The sequence below is a fragment of the Telopea speciosissima genome, chromosome 3, assembly GCF_018873765.1.
Source record: "Telopea speciosissima isolate NSW1024214 ecotype Mountain lineage chromosome 3, Tspe_v1, whole genome shotgun sequence".
NCBI classification, from domain to species: Eukaryota; Viridiplantae; Streptophyta; class Magnoliopsida; order Proteales; family Proteaceae; genus Telopea; species Telopea speciosissima.
Genome location: NC_057918.1, coordinates 58,509,218 through 58,526,643, shown reverse-complemented (window position 1 = coordinate 58,526,643; position 17,426 = coordinate 58,509,218). Strand labels below are relative to the sequence as shown.

Genomic DNA, 17,426 nt, shown 5'->3' with positions numbered 1-17,426 from the left:
CACCATTGTGTTCCTTGCGAAAAATCACACAAAATAGACCCAAATTTCATCCATTCGGAGTTGGGGAGCCCAAGATATCTCAAGTTGAAGTTGGACTGTCCGAAGCCTTCCAAATGGAATCTTTCGGGTACAGTAAAGTAACTTCTGATAATTGCATTAAGGCCCCTAAAATCCGAACTTTCGCTTCAGTTTGTCCCCATCCGACTGTCACTAATTATAAATAAACCCCTGCGACCATTTTCACGCGTTATTAAAAAGCCCATAACTTCTTCGTTTCAACTCGAATTAAGTGCCGTTTGAACCATTGCGAAGCTGACTCGATGGGCTATGCATCCATTTACACTTCTAAAAAGCTTAAAAACATCTCCTTAGCATCATCTCCTTCATTTTCACAAGAATTCACCTAAACCCTGAAAAGCACAAGAAAGCATCGAGTAACTCTGTCCAATGTGGTAAAATGTATAATTTATGCCCTAAAATTTCACACATAAATGTGCTCATCAATGGCCTGGAGGTCTTTGTCAAGAAATTTAAGGCCGTTATCACTGCGGATTTTCTGTACACACAATTTGTATTGGGTGGAAACAAGAGCCAAAAAAGCAGTGAAAAGACCTTTAGTATTGAATTTATATTTCATGAGATAGAGCCATGTGCAACGAGTGTAATCATCCACAATCATCAAAAAATAATGAGAACCAGTGGAGCTAGGTGTATTGAACCGACCCCAAATGTCATAGTGTATTAGTTCAAAAGGAGATTTGGTGGATGTAGTACTTAAAGAAAATGGAAGGCGGGAATGCTTTGCCAAGGGGAAAATATTACAAAATTCTAAATGAGAGACAACCACAGATGAATCAATTTTTGTAATTGTATGCAACCGTGAGGATGATGGGTGACCAAGGCGCCAATGCCAAAGGTCATATGGAGAAGAAGCAGTGAGCAAAGCAGTGGGTTTGGTGAGGTAATAGAGTCCGTCATGAGCATGTCCCAGTCCAATCGTGCTCCTCGTTGACAGGTCCTGGAAGATATAGAAATTAGGGAAAATGTTATAGAGCAATTCAAAGATTTTGCAATTTTTGAAATGGAGAGCAAATTGAATTGAAATGATGGGACATGCAATATATTATGGAGATAAAAATTAGAATTAAATTCCACAGAACCAATATTAGAAATAGAAGCATGAGTGCCATTTGGATGTTGAACGGTCATGATGCTAGGACTGGACTCAAGAGAACTCAGTGAATTGATGGATGAACAGTTATGTTCATTAGCACCAGAATCAAGGATCCACTTAGTGGGTGAAGAAACAATAGATGTGAGAGCAGTACCTGCTAAGTTCACACTAGGCAGAGTACTACTTTGTTGAAGGATGGTAAGTATTTGTGCATATTGATCAGCAGAGATGGTAGAGTTCTGTGCGTTGGAGGCGAGTGTGGTATTCTCAATATGTCCTGCAACTTGAAAACCCTTCGGCTGGGAAGGACTTGGCGATGCTTGCTTTGGAGGATAACCATGAAGCTTGTAATAGGTTGTCACTGTGTGACCTGTCCTTTTGCAATAAGTACAAGTATTAGAGGCAGAAGTATCTCCTTTCTTTGGAGGATATCCATGCAATTTGTAACAGGTATGGATGGTGCATGTGGTTATCCATAGAACAATGATCACAACGAGGTCGACCCTTTTGCCCACGTGAAATAAGGGCCAATGCTTCAGGTTTGGTAATAGAGATAGAAGATATCTCACGTTGCTTCTCCTCTTGTAGTGCTTGAGAATAAAGTTTTGCAACTAAAGGAAAAGGGTCATGCAGAAGAACTTGACTCCTTAGAGGAGCAAAAGATTCATGAAGTCCTTGAAGAAACTTCATGGCATAATCCTGCTGAATAAATGCATTCAATTTGTGCGAAGTGCCGCATTTGCAATCTGGCAAAGAGACATAAGATGTCAGTTCATCCCACAAACCTTTGAGTTTTGTGAAGTAGGCAGTGACGGAAAGAATGTGTTGCTTCCAATCAGCAATATCTTATTTGATCTGATAGATCTTTGAGCCTAGGGTTGTCTTATCTTTCTTCTTTGCTTCTTGGGTGAAGAAGCATGGGGTGTCTCATATGGAGTATTGTCATCCTGTGTTTGGGAGTAACTCAACTGTGCATGCAATAGACTTATCTCTTCTTGTGACTGTACCACCTGTGCTTGCAGTGCTACACACTCGTCTTTAAGTTCACAATACTTTTCATCTTTCTGTATAATTTGTCCTTCAAGCGCTTCCACTATGAACTTGAGTTCTTTGACTTCAGCTTTCAACCTCAAAATTACTTCACCTTGTTGTAGGTTATCTCTATCAACTTCAGGCGGTGTGCTTCTCTTCCGTAGTTCTGACACAAGTTCTCTCATAACCGAATTTTCTTTTTCTAATTTTTTGCACTTTTGTTTTTCTGAATTTTGGTCATCCAACTGAGCCTGTAATTCAAGATTTTTCTGATCAAGGTCTTCAACTTGCTTGGTGATCTTCTTATTATTTTTCCTCTCATCCTTGAGGTCTTCCAATGCACTAAGTAATTCCGCCTCCATGTCAACTACCGGTTCAAGCTCCTCCTCAGACTCTGAAGAACCATCTAAAATTTGATACTCTAAACCATCAGAAACAATGAATGTAGGTTCATTAACCTCTGTATCTGATTGACTAACTGACCACATGTCTTATCTTCTGACAACTACCCTTGAAGTTGAATCATCACTCAACACAGGTTTAGACTTTTTCTTATTTTTTCTAGCCATCTGAAAGTCTCTCAGTTCACAATCCCAAAGTTGTTAAACTTTTCTGACTGGGTAACCTTGCTCTGATACCACTTGTTGATCCCAGGTTGACACTGAGAGGGTGGGTGAATCAGTGTTATTAAAAAATAATCCCTAAATTTCAACCTTGTGTTGACGTTGATGCAGAAGGCTTCAAGCAAACCTGATTGGCCGGGGCAATCCCGTAATTACTAATCCCACAACACACATGCACGTCCACCTCGCAACCACTGTGTAGCCAGGTCTACCAGAAAGTACACCCCACTCTACAGATCAAACACACTCCAATATATGCAATGAAAGTAAAGTAGACAAGACACCAAATTTACGTGGTTTGGCCAAACTGCCTACGTCCACAGAGCAATACCCTACCAAGGGTTTCGTATATTGCTTAATATGCTACTCAAATTTTGACTGCAACAACAGCCCAGGAACTACAATCTCTGCTTCAGTTTGTGCAACAACACAATCGAGGGCAACTACCCCTATCTGTGTACAAGCCCCCACTTGACAGAGTTACAATAATTAATTGCAAATAACATAACCAAATCCCCCAATACAATGGCCAATATTGGCTTACAATCAAACTAGGTTTTTTTTCAACTAAACATGCAACCTAGAAACTCACAATGGGGATTTAAAATCAAGGATTACCTCTTTTAGAGTAATCCGACAATCATGAAGCCTCTGACGCATAGAAATCATGTCTATGTACGCTCTACTGATCAAACCATCTTCAATACAGAGTCATCGAGCATAAAATAGTAATATCGTCAACTTTCTATACTCAAAAGATATTGCAACTCCTTCCAATGGTTTTCTCTCAAAAAAATACCCAATTTCAAAAAAAACTTCATCCCATTTGGACATCGGATGGCCAAGATACAGCCTTCCAAAGTTGAATGCTCCTAAAATTGGTAACCAATGGCAAATCCGTAAATAAAGAGATTCTTTGTGACAAACCGTGCACAAAAGGAAAAATGCGTCAGAGATTTTCTCACTCTCTTCCTTCATAAGAAATGGGGATGATGTCATGCCAACATCACATTTCACTACACCTTAGTTATTTCCTTTATTTTCTCCTTTATTTTTTTTTTTTTTCTCTTTTTCTTTTAATAAACCAAATCTGATGCAAGATACCGATCCGACGCTCGAAGGGATTCTGGAGTTTTAACAAAATAATGCAGAACGTCTGTCTACAGCATAGCACTTAAAAATAAGCCAAAATTTTTGGCTAAGTATATAAACTTTTGCCTATTCCAGATTTGCTCCTTTTTTGCGCATTGACATGAAAATATCTGTAACTTTCTCTTCCAACACCCAAATTATGCTAGACTAGTTGCGTTGGAACCGTGACTCGACGAAATTAATTTCTCATGAAGACTACTTCACCCAGAATTTCCATTAAGCCTTCCAAAAATGACCTTAAAGTCATTGTCATTGCATGAACCTGTGAAATCACAACTTTAACAGTATGAAACCTTCACCTGCTGCTTTGCCCCTTTGCCAAACACTATATAAGGACTTAATATACTGTTAAATTATGTTCTTCACGTGCGGGTACCCTTGTAACCCTGTCAAATGATCAAAATACCCTTATAATTGTGTAGGTGACTGTTTGACCATTTCAGCTCTTCCAAACCACCAATAGCTACTGCCACAACACCACTATGACCAAATATGCTGCCAACAATGACAACAACATTCCACACACTCCAATGGACTAACAGATAAGGTGTTATTTTTATTTATCCATTAAATATAAAATAAATAATTAATTAAACTATTCCCTATTAGATTCTGCTTCTTCACCAATTAGAAGCCCACTAGGTTTAAATAGGTTCAAGACAAAGAGGAGAGAGAGAAACAGACTCTCACTGGGATTTTTTCCAAATAGGGCTATAGAAGCCCTGTTAATTTAAATATTTAAAATTGTGGAGGGGGGGGGGGGCAGCCCACATTTCCAGCTTTGTGCGTTTTGGGTGTTGCCCCCTCTTCTACGATTTTGACTCTCTCTCTCTCTCTCTCTCTTCTCTCTCTCATTATTCTTGCTCTCTAGCTTTTGAGAGTTAGGATTTTGGAAACCCAAGATTGCTCTTGAAGATTTGAAGAAGAAGATTAGATTTTGACTTGGAGAACCTTGGCTGCACCATTAGAGGTTCAGATCTGTTTACCTGATGTGCTCGTTGAAGGAAGAACCACTGTCTATTGGAGGAGCAACACTTGAGGTTCATTAGGTTAGCAAGTTTCTATTAATTCCTCTTGTTTTAATTACATGATTATTCATGGGATGTGAAAGAAACCTGAATCTATCTCTTTCCGCTACGCATTCGGATATGGGATGGATCCCTCTTTTCATGGGATGGAAAAGAGAATAATTTTCTCTCTCTTAGGGATCCCATAATTTTATGAGATAAGAAAGAGAAGGATTGGGTTATACCAGGGTTCCCATCGGCAACCCAGACTTTCTAATTCTTGTGAACCCAAGATGATGCCTCTTATTGGTTTCCTAAGGGAACCATGGAGATGATCCCATGGACTGCTATTTGACTAACAGTGTGGTATCAGGGCCACCTTTCTCACCCATGGATATCACATAATTAAATTTAGATGCATTTATTATGTATGGGATGCAAGTTTTTAAGTTTTTATTGGATTTGCTAAGCATGCACATGGGTGGTTATTTGGTTATTGTAGCAACTTTCCCATGTGCACATGAGTAGTTACAAGGTCATTAAATTTTTTAGCAACTTGTCCATGTGGGTTGGTTATAATTATGATAAATCATGTTTATTTCTAATTATTGAAAAATTGTACCTAATTAGGGAAGAAGATTTTTATTAATTTTTGGATGTGGGGTAGAGCGCACGCTGCCAAGCACCCCTGCACGCTCCTTCCCTGGACCTTGCCCATAACCCATGACCGCGGCCTGTGCCAGTATGCGGTCGGCAGAATTTTTTTTTTCCTGCAGTATTTTTCCCTCCTGTATTTTAAAAAAAAATTTTACAAAATCGAATTTTGTTTTTAAACATTAGTTTTGTGGTTGGAGGAAGAAGATGGGTGAAGAGATACTTCTCTCCACCCACTTGAAATTAAAATTGATTTTTAATTTTTATGGGTTTGGGTACATATTATCACATGTGATGTGGTGTTTCAATATTTGATGAAACCCATATGTGTTTCTTTACTTGCATGGTTATGCCCATACATGATTTGTATTGGCTATGTGATTATGGGATTGGCTATCTAATATTGCACCTACTTCTGAAGTTCCTTCACTATCATCCTAGATTTCAGAGTGGGATGCAATTTCACTTCATGGGAAAACCTTTAATAAGAGGCTGATCTCTCATGTTAGCTTCATTTGCTGGTATCTATGGTTACGAAGAAATGACCTTGTGTTTGGACGTTTTCTTCTGGTTTCTTAGAATGTACCTTTATTAGGTTGTGTGACGATTAATTGTGATGCCAGTTATCTTCATGATTCAAATAGTAGAGGTGCTGGCTTCATCTTTAGGAACGCTAATGGTGAGGCTTTATTTTCAGTCTCTAATCCCAGTCTCAATTCAAGATCCAACGGAAAGAGAGGCACTAACAAATCGGGGAGCTTTGCTTGAGGAAGTTTCTTAGGGTTTTGACAACCTTATAGTCGAATTTGACATTAGGGATTTTATCTCCTACCTACAAAAGAGGCTAACATCTTCCCTATTACGGATTTGGTCTGTCTTGGAGGATATCTTGTATCTAAAGGATTCTACTGTAAATTTTTTGTATCTAAAGGATTCTATTGTATCTTGTATTTTCAATTTTATTCCAAGGGTGATAAACAACTTGGTTGATTCCCTGGTTAGGAGGACTCTTTTAATATCTGTGTATGATGATTTGGCCCAATTCTAATCCGTGAATCCAAAGAATGTTGTTCTACTCTAGCCTTGAGTTCTACACGTTTTCAATAAAATCAGTTCTCTTGGTAGAGGCGTTACTCCACAGACTATTATCCTCTCCAATTCCTTATAGCTCGGCAATGCGACAGTGCTAGTGTGGATGTTCGACAATGGCAATTTGGATATCCAACAATCTAAGCTCAACATAGTCAATGAGTTCGGACTGTTGGATGTCCGAATTGCCACGTGTTGGACATCCATACTAGCAGTGCCAAGCTATAGGGTATTGAAGGTTCAAGACAGCCGGACATGAAGAACTAACCACCCATTACGAGCTTCGTACGGCATCATGCTGACTTATCTTAGACGCAAAGTGAATAAGTGGAATTTGGGCAAATGGTCAAAGAGTCGCAAAGTGATGCACATGGTCAAAGACGAATCTGCCTTCTGTGACTATCTTGAAATGTCTTCTTCTTCTTCTTGGGTTCTGAGGATAAGAGAGTGTATAGTGGAATTAGAGAACCCCAAGAACCCAAGTAATGGTGCTCATCTTCTTCTTCGTCGCCCTCTCTTTCCTGCTTAGCTTCTGCAGCTGCGGCGACCCTATTTACCTTGGCCACGATTGCCCAGACACAATTCCTCTTTTCGGTTCCAACAGCACCTACCAATCTAACCTCAACACCCTTCTCTCTTCTCTCTCCTCAAACGCCACCTCCAACTCCAATAACGCCTACTCCAACGCCACCATCGGCCAGAGTACCGACGCCGTTTACGGCCTCTACTACTGCACAGGCTACGTCACCCGCGATGTGTGCAGCAATTGTGTTAACTTCGGTGCTCGGGATATTCTCCAGCACTGTCCCAACCGGAAAACCAGTTATATTTGGTACGACGAGTGTATGTTGCGCTACTCCGACCAGTCCTTCTTCTCCACAGTCTCCGACTCCCCTTCATTCAATTTGTATAACCCTAATAACATCTCAGACCCAATTCGGTTTAATGAGCTCTTGGGAGATACAATGAACGATACCGCCACTGAAGCAGCCTCCAATTTAGAGAGATTCTCCATTAAAGAAGCTAATTTCACAAATAATCAGACACTGTATTGTATGGCGCAGTGTAGCCCTGATTTATCGGGGAACGAATGTAACATTTGCCTTGTGGGTGCCATCGCTGATCAACTCAGTTCTTTTAGCGGTTTACAAGGTGGAAGGGTTCTCAATCCCAGTTGTAACATTAGGTTTGAGATGTACTGTTTCTTCCCTGTCAAAGCTTTGAGACCTACCCTTCATGCTCCTCCGCCTCCGAGTGACAGAACTACCAGTCCAGGTGAGCTACTTTGTGTTTTAAATTTTGATTATTTTGATTAACTAGATTAAAAGCACCAATTATTTTTCCCCCTTAATTTTTATGCAGAAAATGAAGGAAAATCATGGAGGAAAATAGTTGCCATTGTTGTTCCGGTTGCTGTTGCAGGATTGATTCTTTTCTCTGTTCTCTGGTATTGTTTTCTAATTCGGAAGAGAAAGCAGGATTTGTCAAAGGAGAAGGGTAAGAAGCGCTTCTTGCTCCTATTGAGAGGTTTATTTATTGATTCATTATATTGGAAGGTCAAACTTAATCTATTTCCTCTTGTGGGTTGTGAATAGGTGGGAACAGAATTAAAAATGCAGAATCATTGCAATTTGATTTCAGTGAAGTCCTTTCAGCCACGAACAACTTTGCAGATGTTAATAAGATTGGTGAAGGAGGATTTGGTGAAGTTTTCAAGGTAGAAAAGAAGTTACAACATAGAGTTATTAAATTAGAATTCTTGTATGACATATTTCATTTATCCATGGAATAGAAAATCTGATTACTTATGAATTTTGAATAATTGAAAGATACTGGGTGAACTATGGCAGTGACCGAGGGGGACTTGTTCTGTGATAAACAAATGACTCCAAATAAGAACCTCAGGGCAGCAAATCCTAAGAAAAGAGGTGAACCCGAGTAGAGCAGTAAGAGTAAGCGTTCAGGTGCTGGTTCTCTTCCTCCCAATTCATGGATCGCCATGAAGCTCAGTTTTTAAAGCGTAGAACAAGCCTAAACCTTTCAGATCCCAAGTACCCGGCCCCAAGGGGTCGGAAAGCCCCATTTCCTTCCAAGATCTGGCCATAGTTTTCAAGTTTTCATGCTCTTCCGAAAAGAGGAGATTTTGGTCTATAGCAGTGATTTGCTCATGATGCTAAAGAAGTTTATTAATCACTTGTAATTTGTCTTCAGGGTAAGCTTCCTAATGGACAAGAAATTGCTGTGAAGAGGCTCTCAAGAGACTCAAGGCAAGGTGCAAAAGAATTCAAGAATGAGGTTGTGCTAGTTGCAAAGCTTCAACACCGGAATCTTGTCAGGCTCTTGGGATTCTGCTTGGAGGGAGAGGAAAAGATACTCATCTATGAGTTTGTACCCAACAAAAGCCTCGACTACTTCCTATTCGGTTTGCTCCTCTCTCTTCTCTCTCTCTCTCTCTGTGAGAGGTTTTTTTTTTTTTTGGGGGGGGGGGTGGGGAGATTGTTTTCTCATGTTTTGGGGTTTTACATGAATTTACATCCCAATTTTCTGCAAATTGTGGAGTTAAACCGATGCTCATGACACTTCATCCTCTTTTTTCATACGCCAGTCTTTCTTTCTGTTGTTTTTTTCGTCTGGTAAAACATGCACCAATTTTTTCTTGAAAAATTATATGGTAACTTTTTTATATCCCAAATTCTGACTCTACCTTTCATTTTGATGAATACAGACCCTGAGAATTGTGTTCAGTTAGATTGGCAGAGTCGTTACAAGATCATAGGAGGGATTGCTCGAGGACTCCTTTATCTTCATGAAGATTCCCGCCTTAGAATTATTCATAGAGACCTTAAAGCAAGCAATATCTTGTTAGATAGGGAAATGAATCCCCAAATTTCAGATTTTGGGACAGCAAGAATTTTTGGAGTGGACCAAACTCAAGCAAAAACAAACAGAATAATTGGGACTCAGTAAGTTTCGGAGCCGTATTTCTTTTCATGATTATCATCAGAGAATGCATTTTGATAAATTCCAATTTGCCAAATGCGTATTGAATAGTTCTTATCTTTGATTTTTTTGCTTATTGAGTAGTTTTTCTCTTTGGGTTTTTCCTTTTTCCTCCCAACCCCCCCCCCCCCCAAAAAAAATGTTGGCTAGTTTTTTTAGGTTCCTCCTATGCCTGGTGGGGAAAAATTAAGTGCATAATCACTGGAAGTCTATGACCTTTAGTATTTTGTTTCACAAAAGCAGAGAGCTAAATAGAATCAATGAGTTATGGTTGGGTGGGTCATACCTGACCTATATTTGGCGAAGTTTCATAACAGTTAGAACTTGCTAAAATGAAACTGTTATGATTTTTCATGAAGATGGTTCAGCCCATCTAGAAATGCTTGACATGAGAATACAATCCTGGTCAAGGGCCTTGAAGCTATATATAGAATCTAGTGAAAATTAACTGAGGAACACAGTTTAATAGAATCTCTGTGTTTACTTTTAATTTCGTAAGTTATCTTATAAGGAACACAGTTTAATAGAATCTGTGTGTTTACTTTTAAATTTCGTAAGTTATCTTATAAGGAACACAGTTTAATAGAATCTGTGTTTACTTTTAATTTCGTAAGTTATCTTATAAGGAACACAGTTTAATAGAATCTCTGTGTTTACTTTTAATTTCGTAAGTTATCTTATAATAACTTCTTGCAGTGGTTACATGCCTCCGGAGTATGTAATTCATGGGCAGTTCTCAGTCAAATCAGATGTGTTCAGCTATGGTTTATTAGTTTTGGAGATTGTAAGTGGAAAGAAGAACAGTAGTTTCTATCAAACAGACTCTGTTCAGACCCTTATGAGCCATGTAAGAATTGGATGTCTGCACCTCCTTTTTCCTTCATTACTGTAGATTGCTACTATCTACTATAACAATAATAGGACCTTCAGTTTGTCTTAAAACCTGAGGAACCTAATGACTTACATGGATCAATTGTTGCAGGCATGGAGTTATTGGAATGCAGGAACAGCCTTTGAGTTGGTTGACCCAATTATGAGAGAAAATTGTTCACAAAGTGAAATTATGAGATGCATTCATATTGGATTATTGTGTGTTCAGGAAAATGTAGCCGCCAGACCCACTATGGCATCTGTAGTTCTCATGTTGAACAGCTACTCAGTTACTCTCCCATTACCCTCACAACCTGCATTTTTTGTGCAAAGCAGAATGGAATCAGATCAATCTAATAGCAGAACGATACCATTGTCTGTCAATGGATTGTCGATCAGTGTGTTAGAGTCCCGATAATGTGAATAAATGTATGCTAATCATCAAGCAAGGTTGGTTTTTTGTAATATTTAGTGTATGCCTTGAACGGAAATAGTCAATTCAGAAAAGCAAGTGATGCAAAATCAAATCTTCCTAAAAGCAAGGAACAATAAGGCCTTGGTAACTGAAAAAGGGTAATGCCTTGTTTGCTGTACTATATACTTTGTATTTCATCTCTATTTTTCCTTTGAGATAAAATTTTAGTATGAGAAGGCAAGTCCCCCTCTTGAAAACTCTTACAAGGGTCAAGGAAAGATGCAGCCTAAGATGCAAGCCAGTCAGCTGCTCTATTTCTATTCATGGGAACAATGCTGAAGTCTAATTGCAATACATTGGAGTTACTATGAATCTTATTGCAGAATTTTGGGCAATTTGTTATACAGAAACGGCTAAAAATACAAGAAAAGATGTGGATGCGTAAGAAAGTATATAATGAAACACAATAATTGAAAGGTGGTTACTTGAGATCATTCCTTAAATGTCGAATGATGAGAATTTCCACATCACCTTTCCATGTGATAGAATTAAGTGCCTGTGTGGATCAGGGAAACATCTGTTTAGAAAATATTTTGATCAATAGGAAAATATCAAAATATTGATGCAAATGATTAAAGATGACCCTGACTTTTTCTATGACTCTACTTAATGTCTTCATCTAGAATATTGAGACTAGGAGAGTGAATGGTTTTTGTTTTTATTTTTTATTTTTTGATAGAAGAGTGAATGCTGGAGAATTGGAGAAATAATTGAACCATTTATGACCACCATTCCTATAACATAAGTCATGATGTTTTTCTTTTTTATTGCGCTCTCTCTCTTTCCTGCTTAGTTTCTATAACTGCGTCGACCCTGCAATATAACTCTCTACGTTTCCAACAGCATCTACCATTCCAACCTCAACATTGGAATCTTGGGATTTTTCTTGCCTCGAGAGGATAAGATTGTTAGTGCACATTGCCTATAATATTATAAGATAAAAGTTTTCTTGCAAGGCCGTGCATGGTGTACGACATAAAATTAAAGATAAATGCGTTTCACATTGAGTATATCTTGGATCACATAAGACCTATGTATTTGTAGGTCTTTTATCAATACATGATTATTACAATCATATAATATAGATCATCTAATTCAAATTTGTTATAATGACATCTTATGTGATTATATTAAATAAATTTACCATGTAAACTAAATGGTAAACAAACATTAAAAATTTTGTCAACATATAAAAATTTTCCATGTACAATTTTCACATGTAAGCCAAAACAAAGGGAGCCTAAATAAAAAATGTCATTAAACAAATACTATTGTATTTAATAAGAAGGGATGTAAATGGATATCTGAAAATCCGAGTCCGAATCGCATCTATATCCGTTTAGGGACAACCGTATTCGTTTAGAGAAATCCGAAAAAAAATTTGAATACTCCAATAAAAATTCGTCTGAAACACAATCCGAATATTTAATAATAAAAAATTAAGTAAATAATGATCTTGGGGGTTTTTGAAGATTCAACACATTCTAGAATATGAGGAAAAGAGAATCATGATCTAAGAGATGGATTGAGAGTGAATTGTATCTGCTAGAGGGAGGAAGATCCGGGATACGCAAGGCAGAGATGTAAACGGAAGGTCAAAAATCCGAATTTGATCTATATCCAAATCCGTTTAGAGGTATCCGTATTCGGTCAGGGAATGTCCGAATCCGATCATATCCGAACCATTTACAACCCTATTAATAAGTGTCCTTCAATCAACGGGGGGATGTCTCTTTCCAATATAAACTACAAGAGATCCTAGCAACTTCTTAATGTACCGAATTTGAATACGATCGCAATTCAACTTTACAATGCATCAAAATAAAAGTAAACAAATTAAATTAGTGGAAAGACATAAAATTTAAGCAAATCTACATTATAAAAGTAGGGGAAAGGTTTCGCACACGGTCGTGTAAACCGTGTGCGAAACTTTTTTCCCTTTATTTTTTTTTTTTTCTTTTTATGAAAATCCCCCCTTCCTCTTTCCTCTCCGTTTTCTTCTACCATTCTGTACAAAACCTTTCCCCAACAATTATTAAAGTTGTCAGATTCAATGTTCTTCTTTATAAAATCTCTCTTTCCTCTCCGTTTCCTTCTACCATCCTACATTGGACTTTTTTCAGTCTATCACTCGGTTCACCGAATGACCGAATGACCGAAAGACCAATTGTGGCTTCTTGGTGGTTTCTTGGCGTGTGTAGCATTCAAAGTCTTCTCTTCGTAATGAAGATTCATATGGTCACATTAATAATTCATTTTCCTGTGTTATGCAACCTATCTCAAAACACTCTGCAACCAAACAAAAATGTTGCAACTATACAAATCAGAGTGAAATTCCAGCAGCAGCAGCCATAAGCGATGATGCAGTGCACTGGATTGCTCTTTCTTCTTTCTTCTAGTCTCCTCTGGTTGTTTAGCCAAAGCACTCTGCAACCAAACTTTGCAGCCAATTCCTGCTCAGGAACTAATTACACTGCTAACAGCAAATCCCAAACCAATCTCAACCATCTTCTGTCTTCTCTATTCTCTAATGCTATCAACAGCACTGGATTTTACAACACAACAATTACCCAGAATTCCAACACAGTCTATGGTCTCTTTCTGTGCAGAGGCGATATTACTTCCCAAGAATGTCAAAATTGTGTTAACATGGCAAGCAAAGATATCACACAACTTTGTCCCAATCAAACAGGTGCAATAGTATGGTATGATATATGCATGTTAAGGTACTCAGATCAGTTCATCTTCTCAACTATGCAAGAAAATCCAACTTGGTATTTGTGGAATGTCAATTATGTGTCAAACCCAGTTCAATTTAATCAGACTTTGGCAGATTTAATGAATGGCCTTGTGAACCAAGCTGCCTTTGGTTCTTCCACTCGAATGTTTGCAGCTGGGTCCGTAAATTATACAAGCAGCTTTGAGAAGATTCATGGGTTAGTTCAGTGTACTCCCGATATATCTCAGAATGATTGCTATAGATGCTTAGTTAAAGCTGTTGCGAATATACCAAATTGTTGCAATGCAAAGCAAGGTGGGAGAGTTCTCATGCCCAGCTGTAATTTGAGGTTTGAGCTCAATGATCCTTTCTATGAATCAATTGCTACTCCACCACCTCCATCACCTCCTTCAACTCCTCCTCCTCTTTCCTCGCCTCCACCGGCGATCAGTACGGTAACACAGGGTATGTTATGCTTTTAGGAGCTCTAGTTAATACTGATTGATGTTTCATTTTATTTTCTACTTCTAATTTTTTTTCTATTAGAAGCAAGATTGACCCCCCTCCCCTTAAACACACACCTTTTAACTTCAAGACTGTCTATATTTTTATGTGTATTCATGCATCATTTTCTATAAATCCTTTTAAATCAATCAATTGGATCATACATTCAAAAAAAGATTTTGGTTTATGCAGGGAAAGGAAACAATTTGTCGACTATTGTCATTATTATTATCGTCGTGGCAATAATAGCAGTTATTCTTGTTTCTGCCGTATTTATATGGTTTTTTATAAGGAGGAAGCCAAAGATTGAAATTGATGGTGAGCAACTGTACTTTAAATCCTTCTCTTATCTTTTATGTTTTATTTAGGTGTCAATGTATCCGAAATTTTGTATGTAGGAAATTAAAACATTTATAATGGATTGATTTCTTTATATTCTTTTGATTGTGGGAGGAATCAAGAGGAGTTGTGCTGGGAAAAACAAATTATTAGGCAAACATTAATTGCCCTTGGAAAATCTCTTGGGAGAAACATATTGCAGAACTCCTTAGAGAACTAGTTTGAATCCAAAGAAAGAAAGCTTTGGCCAGCTATGCTCACTAAACAAAATTGTCTGCATGTTTTCATCAAAGCATTTCTATTTGGGAAGTATTGATTGATTTTTTTTTTTTTTTTTTTTTCTCGGGGTTGGTTGTTAAGGTGTGGCTGATATCAATATGGCACAATCCTTGCAATTTGACTTTAATACAATAAGAGCTGCCACAGACAACTTCTCTGATATGAATAAGCTTGGACAAGGTGGATTCGGTGCTGTCTACAAGGTAATGATCCATTACTATGATGCAAGCATGCAACAAAATCTTAACATATACAGTTTAAAGTTGCATTTTGAATTCTTAAAGGTGGTTTTAAATCAGTCTATACAAGTCCACACTTTTGGTAGTATCCTCTAATACAAATAGTATACAGGGTAAGCTTTTGAATGGACAAGAAGTTGCTGTGAAGAGGCTATCTAGAGATTCTGGACAAGGTGAACTAGAATTTAAGAATGAGGTGGTGTTAGTGGCCAAGTTGCAGCACCGGAATCTTGTACGACTCCTTGGCTTCAGCTTACAAGGAGAAGAAAAGCTCCTGATCTATGAATTCTTGCCAAATGCAAGCCTCGATCACTTCATATTTGGTAAGACTCTATCTCTGCTTCCCTTTCAAGTGTATTTCTTTCTGTTTTTTTGAAGTTCTTTGAAAAATATCTTGTATTTTTCCAATGCAAAGAAGATACCCATTAAGATGTCTGGTTGGAGAAGAGTACCTTTGATTTTACAAAAGATTATCACTACAGAACCTGTGAGATCTGTATTTCAAAGACACTACTGCATCCCTTATTTTAGGCATAAAGCTTAGCTATGTGATCCAATTAATTCCTTTTATTAGGAAACTGCATATGGAATTGCTTTGATTATGATAAGTTGCTAATATCTGAATACTTATTTGATCTTTTTATGTTTGAACATATAGATCCAATCAAACGCACACAATTGGACTGGGAAAAGCGTCACAAAATCATAAGAGGGATTGCTCGTGGGCTTCTCTATCTTCATGAAGATTCTCGACTTAGGATTATACATAGAGATCTCAAAGCCAGCAATGTTTTGTTAGATGAGGAGATGAACCCAAAAATTTCAGATTTTGGAATGGCAAGACTTTTTGTAGTCGACCAAACTGAAAATACCAGTAGGATTGTCGGAACATAGTAAGTGAAGATTCCATTAACCTATTGATATTACATAGCTATCATTCAAGAATTTGCTAATTTTCCTATAAATCAACAACACATTCTTCAGTTATTCTTGGTGGGGGTGAATAGCACTAAAAGAACCATATTTTTGAATAGGCATTATTGGACTCCCCTGTCCTCAAATTTTCTAAAGTTGGTTACATCACATTTCATGTAGTTATCTGGTTAATGTAATAGTAGCAGTTTTGTTTGTTCGTATTTTCAAATATTGCTTACTGTTATAACTTACTGTATTGAGATGGAATGCAGTGGATATATGGCTCCAGAGTATGCACTACATGGGTTCTTCTCAGTTAAGTCAGATGTCTTTAGTTTTGGTGTCTTACTATTGGAAATTGTGAGCGGTCGGAAGAACAGTTTTTATCAATTGGAGCAAACTGAGGACCTTCTTTGCTCTGTAAGTATGAACTCTGGATGTAATACACTTTCTTTTATAGGAAATGACTACCACTACTACTACTACTACTACTACAAAACAATTCTTGAGATAACTTGCCTTGCTGCATTATCCCAACTGTTTGGGCTACCCCATATATATATCATTTCCACTTCATCTTTCTTCAGGTAGGACATCTCAAACAACCCACCTAATGAAACATGGGAGAAAAAAAGCAAAAATTAATAAAAGCATTTCTAACCCACACAACTTCTCTCTCTCATTTTATAGATCATTAGATTTCATATGCATATGTTGATGAAATCTTGTAGGGATGGAGAAATTGGAGGGACAACACAGTCTTGGAGTTGATGGATACAACTTTGAGAGGAAATTGTTCGATAAATGAAGTGATGCGATGCATTCACATTGGATTGCTATGTGTTCAAGAAAATGTTGCTGATAGACCCACCATGGCATCAGTTGATCTCATGTTCAATAGCTCGTCCGTTACTCTCCCAATACCATCAGCACCTTCCTTTTTTGTTCATAACAGAAACGAGGCAAACAAATCTTCCTCAGAGAATTATTTGCAGGGAACAGAGTCAGGTTCATCCACAACTAAGCCAACACCAAGGTCTACCAATGATGCATCTATTACTGAGTTGTTCCCTCGGTGAGATACAGAGGAAGGGTAGTGCATAAAAACAGAGGGTGAAATCACTGGTAATTAGAGTCTGAAATGAGAAAATACTGCTTACTTATAAAAATGACTCTTGACTCTTGACATATTGTTTCATACTTTCATGATTATAAATAGAATCCAATTTGGTTGTTCTAAGTTTTAATTAAAATTCGACAATCAGTACAGACTAAGTTTTAAACTTTGATCATCTGGAATGAAAACATTGCCTGCATCCGAAAATAGGGATAACAAAGAAAGAAATTATTGCAGG

At 37.8% G+C, this 17,426-nt stretch overlaps 2 protein-coding genes across 3 annotated transcripts; both read left to right on the top strand.

Annotated features, from left to right (window-relative positions):
• Positions 1-1,019: 1,019 nt before the first annotated feature.
• LOC122654207 (putative receptor-like protein kinase At4g00960) lies at positions 1,020-17,161 on the top strand. Its single transcript, XM_043848197.1, has 8 exons — positions 1,020-1,315; positions 13,444-14,260; positions 14,492-14,615; positions 15,021-15,120; positions 15,269-15,479; positions 15,815-16,049; positions 16,344-16,491; positions 16,803-17,161. The coding sequence occupies exons 1-8, from the start codon at positions 1,208-1,210 to the stop codon at positions 17,148-17,150; spliced, it is 2,091 nt and encodes a 696-aa protein (XP_043704132.1). The 5' UTR covers positions 1,020-1,207; the 3' UTR covers positions 17,151-17,161.
• Positions 7,193-11,027, top strand: LOC122654203 (cysteine-rich receptor-like protein kinase 10). 2 transcript variants are annotated; one of them, XM_043848193.1, is made up of 7 exons: positions 7,193-8,006; positions 8,094-8,228; positions 8,327-8,448; positions 8,943-9,153; positions 9,457-9,694; positions 10,428-10,578; positions 10,714-11,027. In XM_043848193.1, exons 1-7 carry the CDS (start codon positions 7,217-7,219, stop codon positions 11,017-11,019), a joined length of 1,953 nt encoding a protein of 650 aa, XP_043704128.1. In that variant the 5' UTR covers positions 7,193-7,216; the 3' UTR covers positions 11,020-11,027. The 2 variants fall into 2 exon arrangements, with proteins under 2 accessions (XP_043704128.1, XP_043704129.1); XM_043848194.1 differs by lacking the exon at positions 9,457-9,694 and having other exon boundaries at positions 8,943-9,115.
• Positions 17,162-17,426: the final 265 nt, after the last annotated feature.